General features: G+C 46.9%; 9 protein-coding genes across 9 annotated transcripts; 4 read left to right on the top strand and 5 right to left on the bottom strand.

The window, feature by feature from the left end:
* Positions 1–1395: 1395 nt before the first annotated feature.
* On the top strand, positions 1396–2422 carry I302_100195 (uncharacterized protein; the record flags this gene model as incomplete). Its single annotated transcript, XM_019190216.1, has 6 exons — positions 1396–1540; positions 1642–1778; positions 1843–1944; positions 2017–2036; positions 2091–2182; positions 2241–2422. 6 exons carry the CDS (start codon positions 1396–1398, stop codon positions 2420–2422), a joined length of 678 nt encoding a protein of 225 aa, XP_019046964.1.
* A 375-nt stretch (positions 2423–2797) lies between these two features.
* I302_100196 (uncharacterized protein) lies at positions 2798–3830 on the top strand (the record flags this gene model as incomplete). The annotated part of the gene is made up of 6 exons (XM_065869041.1): positions 2798–2948; positions 3050–3186; positions 3251–3352; positions 3425–3444; positions 3499–3590; positions 3649–3830. 6 exons carry the CDS (start codon positions 2798–2800, stop codon positions 3828–3830), a joined length of 684 nt encoding a protein of 227 aa, XP_065725113.1.
* Positions 3831–4050: 220 nt separating this feature from the next.
* Positions 4051–5132, bottom strand: I302_100197 (uncharacterized protein; the record flags this gene model as incomplete). Its single annotated transcript, XM_065869042.1, has 6 exons — positions 4051–4169; positions 4242–4317; positions 4389–4480; positions 4560–4613; positions 4701–4846; positions 4951–5132. 6 exons carry the CDS (start codon positions 5130–5132, stop codon positions 4051–4053), a joined length of 669 nt encoding a protein of 222 aa, XP_065725114.1.
* A 430-nt stretch (positions 5133–5562) lies between these two features.
* I302_100198 (uncharacterized protein) lies at positions 5563–7224 on the bottom strand (the record flags this gene model as incomplete). Its single annotated transcript, XM_065869043.1, has 1 exon — positions 5563–7224. One exon carries the CDS (start codon positions 7222–7224, stop codon positions 5563–5565), a length of 1662 nt encoding a protein of 553 aa, XP_065725115.1.
* A 101-nt stretch (positions 7225–7325) lies between these two features.
* I302_100199 (uncharacterized protein) lies at positions 7326–9220 on the bottom strand (the record flags this gene model as incomplete). Its single annotated transcript, XM_019190218.2, has 4 exons — positions 7326–7403; positions 7592–8040; positions 8098–8649; positions 8716–9220. 4 exons carry the CDS (start codon positions 9218–9220, stop codon positions 7326–7328), a joined length of 1584 nt encoding a protein of 527 aa, XP_019046966.2.
* Positions 9221–11506: 2286 nt separating this feature from the next.
* I302_100200 (uncharacterized protein) lies at positions 11507–14020 on the bottom strand (the record flags this gene model as incomplete). Its single annotated transcript, XM_019190219.1, has 4 exons — positions 11507–12990; positions 13042–13141; positions 13202–13452; positions 13507–14020. The coding sequence occupies 4 exons, from the start codon at positions 14018–14020 to the stop codon at positions 11507–11509; spliced, it is 2349 nt and encodes a 782-aa protein (XP_019046967.1).
* A 569-nt stretch (positions 14021–14589) lies between these two features.
* Positions 14590–16909, top strand: I302_100201 (uncharacterized protein; the record flags this gene model as incomplete). The annotated part of the gene is made up of 11 exons (XM_065869044.1): positions 14590–14728; positions 14782–14936; positions 15004–15320; positions 15404–15488; positions 15556–15631; positions 15692–15717; positions 15787–16005; positions 16060–16192; positions 16252–16319; positions 16385–16593; positions 16651–16909. 11 exons carry the CDS (start codon positions 14590–14592, stop codon positions 16907–16909), a joined length of 1686 nt encoding a protein of 561 aa, XP_065725116.1.
* A 346-nt stretch (positions 16910–17255) lies between these two features.
* Positions 17256–18316, bottom strand: I302_100202 (uncharacterized protein; the record flags this gene model as incomplete). Its single annotated transcript, XM_019190221.1, has 4 exons — positions 17256–17569; positions 17670–17732; positions 17825–18154; positions 18220–18316. The coding sequence occupies 4 exons, from the start codon at positions 18314–18316 to the stop codon at positions 17256–17258; spliced, it is 804 nt and encodes a 267-aa protein (XP_019046969.1).
* A 1184-nt stretch (positions 18317–19500) lies between these two features.
* Positions 19501–20440, top strand: I302_100203 (uncharacterized protein; the record flags this gene model as incomplete). The annotated part of the gene is made up of 2 exons (XM_019190222.1): positions 19501–19697; positions 19774–20440. The coding sequence occupies 2 exons, from the start codon at positions 19501–19503 to the stop codon at positions 20438–20440; spliced, it is 864 nt and encodes a 287-aa protein (XP_019046970.1).
* Between the last annotated feature and the right edge of the window lie 372 nt (positions 20441–20812).

Below are 20812 nucleotides of genomic sequence, written 5' to 3' on the forward strand. Positions count from 1 at the left end.
ACGCCCTAGGTGTATTTCCACCAACCAAATTGATTCAGTTGCATGGCCACGAGGCAAACCTATGGGCAAAACCGTCGGAATACACCTCCTTAGATGAGGGGCCCGCATAGATGAAAGATGAAAAAAACATTTTGATTGGACGAAACTGCTCAGAGATAAGGAAATGATTCAGGGTCAAAGAGAGAGCCGGGTTAGCAGAGTGCCCCGAATTACTTTAAAATGATTGGCCATCTCATCTCATTGCCCCCAGCCCCCGACCATCTCGGTCCGAGAGAGGAACAAGACAGATCGATTCAATTACCTAACCTTGGCGTCTCGCGTTTCTCCGATCGTAGGTGGAAGAGCTCCTCTTTTTAACAGTTTACAAGCATACAAGGATCCACACGTACTGCTTATATGGTGGGGCGATGTAAGAAAAAAGCATCAGTGCTGCCATCTCAGGAGTCGTGCTTGACCCAAGAAACGCTCGAGCTGATGAAGCGAGTCATAGCTCAAAGCTTGACCAGCGCACAGAGACCGTGAATGGGAAACAGGAAATGGCAGTGAAAGACCGCTGGAGGAGGAACAACAGCATCGTGTGCCATCGCTTTGACCTATCATGCATCCGGATTCCAAGGGATCAGCAAGTCGGTATAAATCCGTATGTGGTCAGTTGAATGATGCTTGGTAAGGTATCTACAACCACGCAGACAACGGCTGTGGGTCCACACATGAACGACAAGATCATCACGATGCCCATGCCACCACACACGAGCATGGACTTGTACCTACGTACTGTGCTGTACTCACGATGAGATATGCTGACAACATCCCATAGCATACCCGAAGGTATCGGTTCAGACCTGCCCTCTCACCTGTGTGCGCCGAGAAGGATGTTTGGTCAATTGTTTTATCGTTGTCAAGGAGAAGCTCAATCATGGGGTTCGTTTCAACGCCTTTACCATTGTACCTTTGTTACCTGATTACAGCAACTGCAATCGATTCTTCTCGAGCGATTCTGGCCGATCCCTTTAGTACGCTCCAGGACTACCAGTACTTAGTCCAGTTACCATGGCGAAACTATAACAATCGCATCGTTTCTACTATTCCTATTCTATTTTCATCACCCTCTCCGCAAGCTCGTATCCATCCATTACAAGTCGACATTGAATATATAACCATTACGCTCCTTTCTTAGATTTTTCACAGAGCAACCCTACAGCCAAACCCGTCTGGTACGGTCATTTCTTGCATATACACTTACAATCCTTATAACAAACTTCTTCAGCGAGCTGGTCTCGACATAAATTCCACTTGTACAGTCAGATTCCGGCCACCCAAAATTTAGGTGTATTATTCTGAAGGAAATAGTGCAGTGGCAATAGAAAAAGACATAGACATAGCCAGAACTCAAAAATGAAGAAGTTGACGATCGTATGGTCATTCCTCAACCTATCTTTACTAGCAGCAGGTGTACTATGTATAGTATCAGCTATAATCTTCTCGCAGCCTGATCATCTGATCTTGGCGTTGATCAAGACTCGTATAAACTTTCAAATCAGTGAGTACGAGTGACGGAAACACTACTTGGTAACCATCGTCTCAGCTATATGATTCGAGATTCAGTGTCAGAGAGGATGCTAATACTTGATGCTCATACAGTCGGAATATGTCTCGGATCAACCTACATCGCCGGAACCCTGTTCGCCCTACCCGCCATCCTATCTTCGGTGGAAAGTTCGAAATTACTCATGATGCTGAATTGGTGGTTGGTGGTCTTGGCTTCCTTGACACTGGCCGTGAGTATCTCTCGCCTCACCGAATATCAAAGGAATTGGCTGAATGGAATTGTGTCCGTGGTAGTTTGGCAGTTATGTTTGGATGTTTTCATTACAACAAGTATCGGAGTTCTTTGAAATTTGGTCAAGTCAGAGTGAGATTGTGCAGCAGACCATCCAGGATAAAGTGAGTTTCCGCCTGCTCCCTTACAAGCTATATCACGAATCCGACACTGACATAAATCAATCGGTGTAACAGTTCTCGTGCTGCGGTTATTTGTAAGTCACCATTCAGACTCTTGGGAGCAGAATTCTGATGATCGTATCACACAGCAACGGTACTTCCTCAGGAGGATTGACTACCCAACTGGGATACTGCACCGACACAGAGTTCGCAGCCAACCAAACAGGCTGTTCATCCAAGAGTAAGTCAAGTTGGACCCCGGAGATGACTGTATCGTATCATACTGACTCTAAGCCCAGTTACATCCGCCCAATCCCCCGGATCAGATTACACTCTCGAAAACATCTTCACTTCCATATACGGGTTTGAGGTGATCATTGGCCTTTTCTTCTTGGCTACCGTTTGCGTGATCAACGAGAGAAATATCACGGTGAGGTTTAAGAGGATAGATGAGAAGAGGGGTGGTGGTGGGTTCGTCTAACAACGTAACTCATTGTAATCCCCGATCCCTTTGTCTTGTAGGAAAAGAACATTAGATTTTCATATCATCGACAACGTCATACAGATCCAATGAACGCACATACTTTTCAAAGCATTTTATCGTACCCTATTCCCAACTACAAGAATCCACACCCCTACGATCGCCATTGCCTATATCCCCAATTGAGCTTTAATTCTTTTCACAAGACCCTCCAAGGGCTTTCCGCAGTAGCTTTACCTCTTTCACAAGACTTTCCAGGGCTTTCCGCAGTATCGGAGGGGGTAATTCGTAGAACTCTGCATATCAATATTAGTTCATCAGCAGATGCATCATCTAAGCAATGCACCTTTGACGTGCGCTTGACTCACCAGTTGTATGCGACAAATCACCATCCGTAATCTCATAAAACGTCTCAACCTATCTTTACTAGCAGCAGGTGTACTATGTATAGTATCAGCTATAATCTTCTCGCAGCCTGATCATCTGATCTTGGCGTTGATCAAGACTCGTATAAACTTTCAAATCAGTGAGTACGAGTGACGGAAACACTACTTGGTAACCATCGTCTCAGCTATATGATTCGAGATTCAGTGTCAGAGAGGATGCTAATACTTGATGCTCATACAGTCGGAATATGTCTCGGATCAACCTACATCGCCGGAACCCTGTTCGCCCTACCCGCCATCCTATCTTCGGTGGAAAGTTCGAAATTACTCATGATGCTGAATTGGTGGTTGGTGGTCTTGGCTTCCTTGACACTGGCCGTGAGTATCTCTCGCCTCACCGAATATCAAAGGAATTGGCTGAATGGAATTGTGTCCGTGGTAGTTTGGCAGTTATGTTTGGATGTTTTCATTACAACAAGTATCGGAGTTCTTTGAAATTTGGTCAAGTCAGAGTGAGATTGTGCAGCAGACCATCCAGGATAAAGTGAGTTTCCGCCTGCTCCCTTACAAGCTATATCACGAATCCGACACTGACATAAATCAATCGGTGTAACAGTTCTCGTGCTGCGGTTATTTGTAAGTCACCATTCAGACTCTTGGGAGCAGAATTCTGATGATCGTATCACACAGCAACGGTACTTCCTCAGGAGGATTGACTACCCAACTGGGATACTGCACCGACACAGAGTTCGCAGCCAACCAAACAGGCTGTTCATCCAAGAGTAAGTCAAGTTGGACCCCGGAGATGACTGTATCGTATCATACTGACTCTAAGCCCAGTTACATCCGCCCAATCCCCCGGATCAGATTACACTCTCGAAAACATCTTCACTTCCATATACGGGTTTGAGGTGATCATTGGCCTTTTCTTCTTGGCTACCGTTTGCGTGATCAACGAGAGAAATATCACGGTGAGGTTTAAGAGGATAGATGAGAAGAGGGGTGGTGGTGGGTTCGTCTAATCAACTAACTTGTGTCCCCGATCCTTCTTTGAGAAGAGGAGATGAGGTGGAAGAACGTCAGGCGGGCAGGGATCATGGGAGAACATGTCATTCCTATAATTGGGCGTCCTTTTTTGGCGTCTTGTAGGAAAATGCATTAGATTTTCATAATCGTACAACCGTCATACAGATCCAATGAACGCACATACGATCAAAGCATTGAGTATATCCCCTATTCCCACTACAAGAATCTTACACCCTCTCCAACCTCGCCTTTGCCTTCTAACAACTGAGCTTTACCTCTTTTCACAAGACTTTCCAGGGCTTTCCGCAGTATCGGAGGGGGTAATTCGTAGAACTCTGCATATCAATATTAGTTCATCAGCAGATGCATCATCTAAGCAATGCACCTTTGACGTGCGCTTGACTCACCAGTTGTATGCGACAAATCACCATCCGTAATCTCATAAAACGTCATTATACTAGAGTTCAAACCATTATCCGTCACCTGGACATCGAGTACGCATTCTCACCATCAGTCCAAGAATGTATCATATGTGTATAATGCAAGGCACTCACCCAAGTATAGATCAGATCCCCCCATTCATCAGGTTTCTTCCAATATATTAAATACTTATTATCCTGCTTCGGTGGATCAGGAGCGGCCTCGCCTATATATCCATATCCATATTCAACATCAGGTCAAGATATTCATGATTATGTCAAATCATGTAAGAGAAGAGAACTTGCCATTCTTGGCCATCTCCTGGAACACTCGTTTCAACGATTGAGGCAGAAGTTTACCTGTACCAAGATCATACCATACCATAATCTCAATAACTGGTTTAACCTCACTGAAAAACCCAAAATCATCTGGATCTGATAACTCACGTTTTATCCTCTTGTTCTCAAATACCCCACCAGCCTCCCCACTATCCGTATTAACCTTGAACACTCTCTCGTGCCTTGCCCATCGCAGTATAAGCGCTCGCCAAAGTTCCAGCTGATGAGATAGGGTAGAAGGGTTGGGCTGTAATCTGCAGACAACCATAATTGATATCGGGGTCAGTATACACCCAGCAAGCAACCCTGGAGATTGCACAGTGTGCTATACAGTATGTACTAGACAGAACCCACTCACGTAAAGAACGGTGGGAAGCTCCATATAGCTGGGTACTCGAATCCGCTTTCACTCGTTATTGGTGTAAGGGGTGTGTTGACTGCCCCGCTAGATGAGGAAGTACCGTTTAACGTTACTGAGGAGTGTTGCCCTTGTCCGAAAGGGGTGGATGATGACGATGACGATGGTTGATTTATCGACATGACACTGGAGATGATACGTATAAGTGAGTTGAATTATATTTTAAACGATATGATGTTGTAGAATGAAATGCAACCAACTGGTTCAGTTATGTTATCGAGATCAATTCATCGCGAATGACGGCAAAGTGGAGGTTCAGTACTCGTAATCAACTCACAACTCTACCATAGTGCTCATGATGCTTTCGGCAGTCGATAATACTGTACAGATACATGAGATTCATGCCAATGCCAAAGCGACCATACATAAATGTGATTTACCCTCTCAAGCTAGTTATACCATTCATCCAATCTCATACATATGTTTCGAAGTCAAAAGGAAAATGCCATGTATTTAGCCAAACCAAGCAAGAAACTCAGATCAAAATTAACTTGTTAGATATCACTCGTATTCTCAGCCCTCATCCTACATATCCAAAAGTCCATCCTCAGCCTAACCTCTCACATCAAAACTCCACAATCCCCTTCCCAACGCTCGACTAAGAGAGCTCTGCTGTTCCCTCCTAGGTAAAGCCACACCACCTAATACTGGTTCACCTTCCCACGGACTACTTCCCTTCTCTCTATTCCCACTCCCTGCAGTACTGGTGGTCTCCCTATTATTAGGCGTAGAAGTAGCCGAAGACGAGGCAGCGGCCCCGGCATTACTTGATGGTCCATTATTTGACCGGGCATTAGGGGTGGAAGTAGAGTTCGCAGGATTGGGGGAAACAGCCGTGACTCTTCTAGAAGCCAACAACAAATCCCTATTACGCTCAGCTTCGGATTTATCCCTTCTTCCTGCCAAGTCCGAAGAGGAAGCGGCGGCAGCATTGGCATTTTGAGCGGCAGTAATTCTTTCGCGTTCTCGCTCTCTTTGCAAGTCCCTCTCACGTTCCAAACTTCTCTTCTCCCTTTCAACCCTGTCCATCTCTCTTTCTCTTTCCAGACGCTGGATCTCCTTCTGTCTGAGTCTTTCTCGTTCCTCAAATTCCCAATCATCTGTGTGACGCCCTCCAGCAGCACCAGCGGCAGTGGGTTTAGCAGCGGCACCAGCTGAAGGACCCATTTCACCAGTCAGAGCCATCTTGTTCTCCACCATATGTAACATCTTTTCCGTCTTGGTCAACATAGCTTCCAACCATCTTTTACCTTCTCTGAGCTGTTCTCGATGTTCGGTCAGTTCTCGTCGACCCATGGAGTAATGGCCATAACCAGTGACTGAACCTGGGTAGAATCGAGAATCTCTAGCTGCATCTGGTGAAGCGCGTGGTGGAGGGTCAAGCGCAGTAGCTGGTTTAGGTGCAGATGTGGAAGATACTGAGGGGGAGAGATCACGTCGAAGACCTAAAGTAGAGTAGCGAGATGGGTTGAGACCCCATGGAGAGCCACTGAGGGGATCCCGAGTGGTAGGACCGTAGACTGAGTACCGGTTAGCGGTTGATGCGCCAAGAATCGAGGTCGAGGGTGATTGACCCAGTCGAGAGGCATTGGTAGCGGGAGGGTTGGGTTGTCTAGCTTCATTGGTAGCCAGAGGAGAGTGAGAGTATCGACTTTCTTTGGCTCTTTCCCTCTCCCTGTCAATACCATGCAGACCCAAAGTCACAGCACTAGGCAATCGAGGATCATCCTCTACAACCTTTCTCTTAACGCCCCGACTTTCACTCTCAGGCGTATCGACGTCCATAGCATTCGCATTGGGTCGGGAGGCAGGAGTAGAAGTAGAGGATTGTGCTGGTGCAGGTACCAGAGGGGTCTTTTCAGCAGGCCGCTTCTCAGGTGATCGATTTTGACCATTAGAAGGAGCCATACCGAGAAGGGCTTCGGCAGCGAGCTGTTGAGCAGATTGGCGAGATGGAGCCAGAGAGAAAGAAGAACGTCGATCGGGCATAGAAGGATTGGGTGAAGGCATGGGGGGAGCGGAAAATCGTCGATTAGATGAGTTTGACCGTTTCAATTCCATACGAGGTAATTTGGCGGGTGGAATGCGATCCGATGAGGACAAAGATAAGGGATGCAGAGGAGATTCCTTCGTCAGCTCTGGTATCTTTGGTGGAACAGACGAAGGTCTGGAACTAGGAAAATGACGAGGAGGCAATGGGATGCTATTTGACATGGTGAACAGTGTAGAGAGGAAGAGTGGGAAGCAAAAACAGATAGGTTGAAAGGGTTAAAAGCAACAGATGTAACTGTTTATGACTGCCTCTTGCCACCAAGTTACGTTCCGAGAACAAAGGTGGCCATCACGAAGAAAGGAGTCGAGGTCAAAACTGTGAAAGGAGGAAGTCTCGATGACTTCCCCGAGGAAGGGGGGCAAGATAAAGGATGGATACACCGCCAATCGCAGCGATTGCGATAATGGTCGCAACGATCGAAAAGAAGGCGATGAGACTCGACAAACACGAGAAATGATGAAAGGATAGACGATGACAAAGAAAGCTTATGGGGGACAAATGTAACAAGAAAAGCGAGTTCTCACTTACCCCTTCACGCTCTTTGGCTTCTCTAGCTTCTCGCTCCTTTTCGTCTTTCTCCTTATCCCTCGTGCCTTCGATCCACCATGGCTTCTTCCTGTCTCCGGGAGTGCCGGACGTCATGGTAGCTGTTTGAGGTTTGACGAGATTACGTCTGGCTAGACCGTAAGGATCCAGAGGGTTGAGCCCCATTCTATGCTCAGCATGAGGAGGAGCTCGATGGGTGAAAGGAGGAGATGGGTGAGATTTGTCGTTGTCTGGTGGTGGTGCCACGTGAGGTGGGGGAGCAACAACATTCGGCATGGCGGTGGTGGGAGTTGTGGAGGGCAACTCAGTGGGAGCAGAGCCATCTCGACTACCGGGTTGAGCACCGACTGCTGGGACTCTCTTGCGTCGCTTGATTATACTCTTCTTCATAGCGACGGGTCGAGGGACACCATGCAGTTTATGATATAATCCTAAAAAGCCAACCAACGTGTTAGCAAAGCTCGATATTTTAGTACAGCATAACTCACCACAAGCATTGCACTGAGGTCTACCTTCTTCGTCCCTTCTCCAAAGGGGAGTTGTACTGGTCCCACAATTCCTGCAAGTCATGCCAATAGGGGTTGCAGCCAAGCCATTAAGCGGGAATTCCCCATCTTTACCATCATCATCCGACATTGGTGACTGTTCGGCCCGTGAACCTCCTTCTGAGCCAGTTCTAGTCATTGTGCTTGATGGACCAGCAGGTGATCCTCTGTGATCGCTCGAGGTCGATAGTGTCCTCGCACCCATACCAATTCCACCCATGAAACCTAAACCCCATGGATTCAGACGATCAAGATTAGGGCGATCTGACACTCGAGGTGCCGGTTTCTCTACACCCTCACTTGGGCCCGATCCAGCTGCGTTGACCAGTCCAGAGGCGATGGAGTTGTTGAAAGTGGGGCAACCTTCACAACCGGCCTTTCCACCTGCTCCGTTACATCTTCCATCTCCGGGACAGGTGCCTGCCGGTGGATGGGATGCTCTGACGGTAGTGGGTGGTGGTGACGGGAGAGGTGAAGCTTGTGCAGGTGCTAGAGCTGAATCGAGAAACAGGATATGAGTTAGTTGAGAAAGACAAAAGGTCCGAGCAGAAAGTAACTCACGTTTTCTCTTCTTGGCAGAGGGAGGGGCATCTTCCAATTCCTCCTTGATCTTCCTAGCAGTGCTTCTCGTGATCTTTCTCTTATTCCTGTCCATCCCGTTTATAGGAGAATCCACACCCTCACTAGCTCTTCGATCTCCATTATCCGATTCTTGCAGCTCGTCTCTCTCCTCCGACACTTGTCTTGAGGAGATCCTTTCAGACATGGATCCAGATAACGGTGAGTCCGCTACGGCATCTTCCTCCGGACCACCTCTCTCGTTGGAGCTATCGAACCCTACTCTCCAACCGGGAGCGGCGAATCGTGAGCCCCATCGATCTCCCTCCTTGTGATCTAGCCTATCTGCCTTCTTATCATCTTCCGACCTATCTGATCCCCTTGTATCTGATATCCTGGCTGATCTATTGTACCCGAATGCATGAGAGGGGGATAATCTTGTGTTATTCTGGGGAGAATGGGGGTTGGTTTTCGGCCTCGAGGGGGATACGGGTGCCGAGTCTGTCATTGTTGGGCTGTTGTGTGAGAGTAACAGTGTTAGGGTAAGATTAAAAACATGTTGATAAAATTATATATTATCGGTGGCAAAATGATGGAATGGTGGAAAAAATGAACCAATAGATATGGGAAGGGATAAACAATCAATGACACAGCTTTTTAGATCATCACAGACATGACAATGATTTTGCCGCCCCATCATGAACAGAGAGATCAAAGAAAAGCCAGGATGATAACATCACCATCATCACCCTCGGCAGTCCTGACTCTTATCTCTGATTACGTAGTTTGACCAAAGGAGATGAGAAGTAACAGTGGGTATGGTTTGGAAAAGAGAAGAAAGCAGTGGATAGTGGAGAACTTACCGATCAGTGAAGAATGGGAGGAACAGACGCTGAAAGGAGAAAATCTTGATATGATGTTATGAGTTTTTTGGTTGGTAAAAGAGAAACGAAATAGGAAGATCCTTTGATATATTGAGATGTTGTTGTTGTTTACTGTTTTTCTATTGGCGAGTCGTATGTATGGGGTGATAAAGGATCTAACTATGTGTTGAAAATATGGTGAGATGCTTGATCCTTGATCTTTAATTTATACGACTAAACCTGTGTTGCGTTGAAAGGGAGAAATGTTCTTTGTGAAGCGACGTGGAGCGTGCGGTGAGATTCGGAATGTGATATGATGATATGATATCAAAAGTAAAAGTGCTTGTCGATAATAATCCAAAGCGAGGTCTATGCGCAGTAGTGATGGCGATTATACTTGTATTCTCCAGTGAATATTGATTATTACACTGGTGATTGTTGGATGTATAGATAAGAAAAGGATATAAACATGTGAATGGGATGGGATGTATGTAAAGTAGATAAGAGATGTAAGGTAGATAATTATAAGATGTAAAAAATGAAAGTGGGATTAGAAATGTATGTTGATTACGAAGTTTCGATGGGCGATACAGTCCGGTCTAACGGAGAGAGATGGGGCTTGTTGCGTGATACATCTGCATCTGTTCACTGGGATGACCACCACAATGTGACTGTGGCTGCCCTCGTTCTGATAGGTCAAGGATGAGATGGACATGCATATTTCTATAGTTCTCTGTGTGTTACTCTGTCAGCTGTGCTTCGGTAATACGCGATGGATGATTGGCTCAAGTCGCAACGCGAGCATTCCGACGTGGGGATCATATTTGAAAGTGTTCACCTGCTCAGCTCTCACATTGCTCGACATCGAGCTCCGCTCCGCTCCAAGGAATCAGTCCACAATTGACGCTGCAGCTGAACATACAGTGCAATCCGCATCCAACCGATAAACCGAAATCGAAAACTCACACACGTGCCTTGTATTTTCAGTCTCACATCCGGTCTCGTCCGATCTCACCTCTCTTCGTACGTAAGAAGAGTTTACTGTATCGGGGATAGCAGTTACAAGGTATCATCATCAGCTCCACTCGTTGAGTTCAGAGAAGAATAATTTAGGTTCAAGATCGTCTTCTGACATATCGTCACACAACACATTTGATTACATCTGATTTCAAATCCAAGTGAAAAATAAGCAAGCGATAGATCATTCCAGCAAAAACAGACAAAGTAATCGGTCAATCAGGTACTACTCAGGGTTTAAGTTATCTTTCCAGCCACAGAATTACTAAATCAGGTATTTTGAGAGCACGGCGTATGCTATGATCTCCTCTCTGGTGCAAGAGTTGCGATTTTACCGGAGTTGCTTTGAAACGGATTCTGTGTGGTGGTTGGGTGGGTGGGATCGTCTAGCTCTCAGTACTAGTATTCGAAAATCTCGCCAGCCTCTATGTTCAAGAGCTGCTCGTCGGGGACCAGCAATGGTGCAGTAGAGTAGTACCATAATGGCGTCACGCGATCCATCTTCGGGGCCTAGCAAAGGAAAACGATCAATTGCCGCCCAACGTGATCACGTCACTTCCTTCGGCCGAAACCGCCCTATCAGTCACTCTATACCATCAAAAACATGTACTGAGTCATCGAAGAAGACGACTGCTATCATCACCCACATCATGAGTGGACCGATACATACATCTCATATCACGCCTACCGTATATCTCTCAACCGACAATTTCCCACATGTGTTTCCCCCATATATTGGAGATGAAGAATGAAAACGAAAGATACAAAATCATCTGAAGAAGACCCCTAAACAAGATATCTCCACGTCCTCATAAACAAGAATCAAAAGAACATATGGACAAAATTACCTATACCCACTTGATCCCAGGAATCGTAACCTCGGAGACAGTGATGCTTATCTTGGCCGCTCTCTTTCATCCGATCGCCCCCATATTCACTCTATGTTGAGTATATGACAAAGGCTGAGGAGGGCGACGATTCCGATCGACTTGAGTCTGACTAGAACGAGGTGTTGTCCATGCACTATACGGTGGCTGAGCTGATGGGATAGCTGATATACCGGTGTATTGCTGAGTTCTTGAAGCTGATACGATCTTCTCATCCTTGACCTGATTGTTCGATGCTGAAGTGCTAAAGGAAGGTTGCCTCGGAACTACAGGCAACTCTGATCGACCGAACACATGTCCTTGCGGGGTGGGAGGAGGAAGTCGAGAGTGCGTGCGACAGTATTGGGCCATATCAGATAGATCTTGAGCCGAAGAAGAAGGCTGGGATGGGTTCTGAGTGGATGCCTTCACCGGTACAGGAGGAGGTAACATGCTTCCTTTCGATCTTGAAGTGGGGTTTGGTACTTGACCCTCCGAATGTTGTGGTGGCTTTGATGGTACAGGAGACTGAGAGGGTACTCCAGCCGATGCGATAGGACGATTGGAGAGGTTAAATGCATGATGTGATGGGTCGTGAAGGGCGGGCCCCTCATGCTGGGGAACTGCTGTACCCGTGGTGGGGTGACGAGCCACTGAAGGATGAGATGGGCGTATGGGGAGGACAGGAGGATCGGTACGATGTGGACGTATGGAAGGGTGACGCGGATCTTGTGGAACTTGAGGGCCTTGTTGTCTTGATCCAGGAGGCAGTTGTGAAATTCGAGATTGAGATTGAGATCTGCTCATGGACTGGAGATAATGGTTATCAGGTATCCTCCATCTGTTCCTCTCCGTAATCCCTCGCAAATCCCTTTGCGACGCTTCATATTCCATTCTTTCCCGCTCCATCTGCTCGTATCTCATCTTTTCGTCCCATTCTCGCTGCTCTCTCAACCTTTCTTGCTCCTGCTTCCGCAGATAATCTTGCCTCATCCTCTCCCGCCTTTCTTTTTCAGCCCGTGCTAATTCAGCTTTGTATCTCTCTGCCCGCTCTCTAGCTTCCAGCTCTTCCCTCTCTCTTGTCGCCCACTCTTGATGTGCTTTGCGTTCTGCGCCCCTCTGCCTAGCCTCTCGCATCCTCGTATCCTCCCGGACCTCTCTGTCAACTTGGCTTAGTGTTCGTACTGATGAAGGAGCTTTGAAGACTCTGTTCCTCCTGGATATCTCGCTGGATCCAGTTGGCCAACTCGAAGAATTGGTGATTCCTGGTGGGGGTAGTCTGCTCATCGAGCGATATGAGGGTTGACTTCTAGTAGGATAAGATGGTTGATCATTGTGATGTGTGTGGGTGTTCGTGTGATGGGATTTCGACAGCACATTCTGTTTGGAAGGATAAGGGTGAGCCCGAGTGGATGACTGATAAGGTCGATAATTCCTTTGCCATTGGACACTCTGAACGTCATCTCCATCTACCGCTGTGTACTCTGGACTATCTTGCAAATGTAAAAAATCGTTCTCGTTGAAGGGTTTAACTAAATTCATTAAGTAGTCAGCTCCCATCTCGATGCTAATGATCAACCTACCTGATGGACGCCTACTTTTGACTTTCGGGACGGTAAGATGAATCGGCTTGGAAGCTTTGCCGTATAAGAGAAACCCCTGTTTCCTCGGTGGAAGAGCCATCTAGGAATGATGTCAACCACAGACCCTAATGATGAAGACAAAGCTAACAAGCGTACTCACGGTTAATCTCTCGGTCTCGGAATGGATCTTCTTCGGTTTATAGTCCTGTGCTGCTTGGAAAGCCGGGAGGACTCTTCGTTTCTTCACATTTTGCTCGACTTCGTCTAAAGGTTGACCCGAGGATACCGGTCCGACAGGGGAAGGAGGTCTATTGCGTTTTTGACTCGCTTTGGTTGGGACAGGGGGTGGAGAAAGCTTGGGTTTGACTATCGCTGCTTTGTCTCGTCTTTGTAATTTTCGAGCTAACCTTCCTGCACAGCCCCGTCAGCTGACATTGACCTTCACGGTGGAATAGGTACGCTCACTTTGAGCGTTCTCGGTACCTTCGCCCCTCGTGATCCTTGGGTCCGCATAGCTGTGGTCATTGAGTCTTGATGTGAGAGGGGGACCTTCGGGATATGTTGGTAGGTGATTTCCGATAGGATTATTGTGAGACGGGTGGTCATCTCGTTTATTAGAGGGTCTGGATGATGGATGGTAATCTTGTCGCAATGGATGATGATTCTCTTTGTCTTCCGTATACCTGTGTGACTGATTCTTTGCTGTCTGGCTGGTGGTTTCTGTGTGAGTTGGAAAATTGACGGCCGCAGTATGTGTTCTCCGTGTATCCGGCGGCATATGCATCGCTTGACCTGGCGTTGTATGCTCTACTACACTCATTTGGGACTGACCACCTGTGACTCGGGTGAAGAAGGTCCTGCCCTGTTGAGCATGTTCCTCCAAGTATGGCTGGACGGAGGCGAGGTACCGCCTGATATGATAGTTGGGGGAATAGTCATGTTGGATTGGGATTGCTCGGATGGGAGGATTGGTGGTCATACTGTAGTGAACGGGGTGAAAAGGATCAATAGTCAAGGTCGGAAGGAGGGATTCAAGACGCTGGTCAGAGGAGGGATGACCGAGGAAGTTGAATAGGATGAATGCTGGGAAGATATCAATAGCTATGACAAGACGCAAGCGAAGAGAGAATAAATGTGGATGTAACATATCATGACGAGGGGACAGTTGATCAAAAAGTTGGATAGATAACAAGGGGAGATAACAATTTGACATAAATAAACATTCCTAATCAGTCTAATCAGTTCTAATCAGTCCATATCAGTGTAATCAGTTTTCTAATGCTGAAAGTGATCGGTTGTGCCTGACCTTGTATTGCCGATTAGGAATCATTACGAATTGTTCGGTTATTGCCGCTCGAGCGTTACAACCGTGTTCGTGCACGTTGATCTAACTTTGCAAGTGTTTTGATTTTGTCTTTCTTCTCTTCCTTTTCCTCTCCTTCTTTTCATCCCGCCCAATTCTCTACGACATACGTCTCACAGCTTCATACACGTATTAGAACAGGTCAGCTACTGGACGAGGTCAGGTTTCCGATTGTTAGTCGTACGATGAGCAGTTCTCCACCACCTGCTCTCGCACCTGAAATCACCCCGGCCGAGACATACCAGATCGACAGTGACGAATATGACTCGGATCAGGAGAGGGATGACCTAGAAGACGACGAATATGATAAGCTTGTAGAAGAAGGTGGGCTTACTTCTTCCCCGATGAGGTTATGTATGCAGCTGACAACTGAACAGCCGAGAATGGATACAGCGATGAGGAGATGGAGAAGTTCATCCTTCAGCTAAAGGAATCTGGTTTGGTCAACTTTTTGAGAGACTATCTTCTACAGAGTGAGAATGGAGAGATGAGATCTTTGAGGAAGTTACTGCTCGGCTTTGGAATTATACCAGTGAGTTCAGCTACATGGTTTACCAGGAATTGTGCGATTTAGCTGAAGATACTGGATACTCATCTAGCCATCTCCGCTACGTAACCCTTCCATACCCAACATACATCTACTTCCCTTCGCTAAAATAGCTTTATCAAGAGTGCTACGCCGAAGACAGCGCTTATCCCATCTCTCATCCTTGGAAGACGCCTTGAACCTCCTGAAGACCTCCAAGAACATAATTGTCCTATCTGGTGCTGGAATATCGACTTCGTGTGGTATACCTGATTTTAGATCGAGCACGGGTCTATATGCTCAGCTACAGGACGAAGGAAAGTATGAACTGGACGATCCCCAACAAATGTTTGATATACATTATTTCAGAGAAAGGCCTGAGGTATTTTAGTGAGTTGAATCTTGTCATCCTGACGGTTCAGCGAGAAAGAAGGAAGTCCAGAAGAAGTAAGGGCTGACACGGATGAGTTTAGCTCTTTTGCAAAACAAATCTATCCAAGCAACTTTGTGCCTAGTCCTTGTCACAGATGGATCAAATTATTGGAGGATAAGGGTTTAGTGAGTTTTATGTATCTATGCATATCGACTCACATGGATACTGATCATCTCCTTCGCCTTCAAATAGCTACTACGCAATTACACTCAGAATATAGATACTTTAGAAAGCTTAGCTGGAGTGGAGAAGGTGTTACAGTGTCATGGTATGTAGCTGACACTTGACAAGCATATGGTCGGACGTGCAGCTGACACGACAGAGACAGGCTCCTTCAAGACTGCATCATGCTTGGTAAATCCTCATTCATTGATCTCACTTCCTCTACCCTGCCCACTCGGCTGACATGTGTCACACCCACAGCGTTGTAAGAACCGTGTACCAGGCCAAACTATCGAGCCATTCATCATGTCCCAGCACATACCGTACTGCCCAAGATGTCAGGAAGAGGTCGCTCAGAAGCAGCAGAAAAAGGATCAGCTCAAGAGAAGTAAAGGAAAAGGGAAAGCGCGTTGGGATGAGGATGGGGAAGAAGAAGAAGAGGAAGATATATGGGGTGGTGGTGAACCGGGGATAATGAAGGTGGGCTTCTACTCTAGCGATGATTTCAAGCCTTACTAAATAACATATATACAGCCCGATATAACTTTCTTCGGTCAAGCTCTCGATTCCGAGTTTGATGAATGTCTATTCAAAGATAGGGAAGAGGTGGATCTGTTGGTGATTATAGGTACAAGTCTGAAGGTCGCACCAGTCAGCGAGGTACTCAGTAAGTGAGTCTCAACTCTGCTAAACTACATGCTACTGATTTAAGCCTTGTGATGATAGCGCATATACCGCACTCGGTTCCTCAGATATACATCAACCTGACACCTGTCCATCATGTGAAACCAGATGTGAGCTACTGAAGTTTCTGATAAGAGACGCAACTTGGGATAGCTGATGCTGAACCACGTCGTAGATCTGTCTACTAGGTGATGCAGATAGCATAGTAACAGATTTATCATCAAGACTAGGCTGGACAATACCCTCACCAGCAGCTGTACCTCAGCCATCCCCCGAAGCCAATGGGGACGGGAATGCTCAAAAGATAGAAACGAAGATCGACCGAGCGACAAGAGTAACTATACCTCCCGAAGAGGGTGAATGGATTGATGGTATAGAGGAAGCGTGAGTTGACCACTCCATGCCCGACTTACCCACGTACTTTAGAGCTAATTCAGATAGATTCAGCTCGCACATACATCTATACCGACGAAAGGGAAGTCAGAATCCGGAGAAACCACAATCTTCGTCTGATCCATCCTCCTCGGGAGGTGAGGCGAGTCCAGCGCCGGAAAACGCGAATCAGAAGGAGGAGGAAGAAATACCTACTATCGAACCATTGCAAGTAGGCGAAGGAGAACCTGAGGCATCAGATGGGTATGTAAGTGATGAGAGTGATATCGGAGAAGAGAGACCTTCCAAGCGTGCCAGAGGGGATTGAGGTCGTATTGGGACTTGGTGAGATTGCTATGTGGTTGTAGTGGGGCGCTTATTGTTGAAGAACATATATTGTATAATGAGATACTCTCGTAGATGTACAGACCAATGCACACAATAGATCAGCTGTCCGCCTGATCGCTCACCTGGACTGTCGCTCTTTCCTGCACTTGCGTCCATCCCGTAATACCGTGCTGTAGTATCAGCTGGCCATCTCAGACGGACATTGCAATCAAGATCCCCCTCTCCTTCCGCCGTCTACTCCTGGCGGTGCGACCCAACCTTGCTGAGTGAACGGGATGTATCGATACGAAAAGTATGCAATGCATCCAATCCACCTGAGACCCAAACTAAGCTACCTGTATCTTCTTCGCCGCGTCCGCCCAAACTCCACCAGCAGCATCCAACTTCTCCCTCGCCTCGCTCACCCACTCTTCAACTGCCTTGGTAGGTTTCCACGTCCTCCCTTTAGGCGACGAGACCAGACTCGAAGTTATCTGTTCGGGGGTCGACCCTTCTGTCTGGGATGCGAGACTTAGACGAAGGAGGGCGAGGGTAGGGGAGATGGGTTGGGAGGGGGCGAGTTTGGGGGGTGGGAGGGAAGAGGAGAGGAGAGAGTGGTGTAGTTTGAGGATGGTTGGTTGGTCGAGGTCTGGGAGGCCGTCTGTAGAGTGATATCTTAGTTAGCATAGCTTCTTCGTACAAATATATGAAATGTATTGGGAAACAGATGGAGACGGTGGAATGGGGTGGGTGCAACTTACAATGTACCCTGTTCGATACCAGCTCAGAAGCCAACTCAGCTTTCCCAAGATTACACAGTCGACCTGCCCACCATATCCGATTCATCAGCTACGTTATCACATATACCGTATGGGTATGACGGCAGCTGAAGTCATGTGCAAGAATAAGAACTCACCGACAATCTCCCTTCCAGTGGCCTTACTAACCCTCAATCCCCCGACTCTCCAAGCCCTCACGACCTTCTTCAGCTCCTCAGCTTCCTCAGCCTCACTACACGCTACGACCTGTCTCAGCGCCTGAATTGGGACTTTGTCCCGTCTCTTCTCCTTGGGAGGTAATTTCGCGTGGGTCTGAATGATAGATACGTTGGATTGTCGGATGGCGGATTTGTCGAGTTTGTAAGACGAGGCTGGGGTACCAGAGGTGGAGAAGAGATCTTCTTCTTCTTGCTCTTCCTCGGGAAGTGCTTCTTCGATGGGTTGGGATGATCGCGCTTTTCGGAGGGCTGAGAACGGTTTGGAGTTAGTCTGGCTACGGTGAGTTTGGAGTATGAGATTGATGTTGACTTACCGAGTGGTGTGCTGTGTATGTGCCTTAGATTGACATTCCTGGGAGCGACAGATCGGGCGGTATTTCTGAAGACTGAGGAGATGGAAAGGCTGGACATTGTGAGTGTCGTGTTTGAAGATAAGGTTGAAGTGACAGCCGAGGTGAATGAGCGAATGTGTGAGGATGTTCCTGAATTCAATTCTTTCTAGTCTCTGTTCCGTGTTAACTGTCGGATGGGACAGTACCTTCAATCATCAGGCTGGAGGTGACGAAAATGTGATTGATCTAATGTGACAGGTGGATATGGACGGAAAGCAGATATCGTCCACCCTCGGGTCAGACTTTGATTTTCGAGTGACTCCCAGCAACAAGAACTGAAATTTCAGTTGAGGTCAAAGTAGAATGGCAATGTGGCATTCGCGTGGCACCTCTCATCCGGTGCAAAGGCAGTCAATGGGACACTTCTCCAGTAATTAAGCTTACACCTTCCAGTGATATGCATGGCAAATGTAGCCCATACGGATCGACAAGAGTCTTTCTACATGGATCGATTGAGATACTCAGGTCATGCCTATCGGGGCACCTACTTTTGTGCTTGTCTGGTGTGAGCGACAGAGGGTGAAACTTTGTTGGATCAGGTGAATTCGCTTGTTATGTTCAATTCAGTAGGGTCGTAGCTGAGCCTTCATACGTAGTGCAGCTTGTGAAGTCTGCTGTCACCTGAAACTTATTAGGTACGAATGGAACCATTGAAATGTGAAGCATCGTACAATTGTACGAAAGCCTATTCCAAACAATTTGCCTACAGTATCTGATGTATATGCCAACTGAGTCTTTGAATCCAGTCGTATGTTTCGTTTGACTCATTGATGTGCAGGTTTCCATCATTTCAAGGGGCAGTACCAGTATAAGGCTTCTGGTCCAACTGAATCGAACCAACCAGCCTTGCTTGTATCCCATCGATTCCCATTGATTCCCAAACACAGACAAAAAAAATACAAACACAGGCTGGATGTTTCGATTCATCCAGATGAAAAGAAAGGCTCGATTTGGCCATTCATTCTGAGCGGCTGAATCCATTATTTCTTGAGTCATTCCAGAGATGTCACTTAGACAGAAGTATTATATATATGTATTGATCGTCCCACTTTCTTGATCATTTTGTTTCTCCCTCAAACATATACAACTTCCAAGAAGCAAACGACATTAACGACAAGACGATCTCTCATCTTCCTATTTTCTCATACCTCCCCCTTTTCCATCTCTGTAAACACTATCGATACGACAACACAGCAGCTCACAATGTCCGGCACCTGGTCGCACCTCACCTGTCCTCCGCAACCCCCCTTCCCCATCCGAATCTCCGACGACGTCTTCCTCCCTGCTCCCCTCCGAGCCTCTTCCTCCGAGCCTTCACTCAATTTCGAGCTGAAGGGGCTGAAAGTATTGGCAAAGGATGAAGGCGAGAAGGAGGTAGTCAAAGTATCTGAAATCAAGATGTGAGTTGAGGCTCCGTTCCATCTCACCTCTAACTTGGAGGAGGCCAAAAACTGATAAGTTTATTGTATGAAACAGGAGAAGACGTAATACCCTGCTTATGACTCCTGGGGAAGTACACAGACTAGGCACTCTGGCCGTATCTATCGTCCCCTCCCATCAGACCCACGGATCCACCGAAACCAGAAGAACGAACATACCTAAAACGCCTCAACCGCAACTTCGAAAACGAAGAAAACCCTCAGACATGTCCACACCGTCTTCTTCGGACTACCATTCAGACGACAGCGAGGGGGAGTACGATACCTGCTCGTCATCCTTCTCAACCCCATGTTCCTCCCTCAGAGGGATCAATGCGAAATACCAAAACGCGGATCAATGCATCTCACCATGTCCCTCCCAAGCTTCTTCCAAGTTCCTCAACCCATCTTCTATCCTCATACACCCAGGCGACGAAAGAGGGACGTTCGGTCAAAGACGTGGATCCTCCAAGATCGTCATTGATGGTCTTCCCTCTGTGAAGGAGAAAGATACAGATATGAGTACCAAATTCAACTTCTGGCGATCACCCAAGAAAGCTGAGGAGGTACATTCCTCGCCTTACGAGGAGAGTCGATCAAAACGAAGGAGGATAAGTCAGATTGAGTGGGAGGGATTATCTTGTCCTGAGGAGATGGTTTCGCCCAAAACTAGGCAGAGGGTCAGCGAGTTAGGTAATGAGTTTAGGTGGACTTCATTGCACTGATCGGACTATACAGCACAGTTGGTATTGATAAGTTGAAATGCCTTTATTATGTTGTTGACCAATGATACTGTATCAAAGAAACGATCTTGGAATGCCTTTTCATGTAGTGAGACGATCTTATGATAAACCAAAATATGATTTAATGTATACAGTATGCTGTTTGGATTTTATATCTCACCACACATACCCAGTATCTCGTGACGATCGATACATGACATACCATATCAAATACGCATCATCAACCATGAAGCATAAAGCATAAAGCGCAGGGACAAAGGGTGATGTTACTGTACTGTCCGTGAAAGTGATCAAAGGATTGGTCGGAAAGCGCATGATGAGATTTCTACTCTATTCTATACTATAATATACTAT

Source organism: Kwoniella bestiolae, chromosome 1 (assembly GCF_000512585.2).
Source record: "Kwoniella bestiolae CBS 10118 chromosome 1, complete sequence".
Classification (NCBI taxonomy): domain Eukaryota; kingdom Fungi; phylum Basidiomycota; class Tremellomycetes; order Tremellales; family Cryptococcaceae; genus Kwoniella; species Kwoniella bestiolae.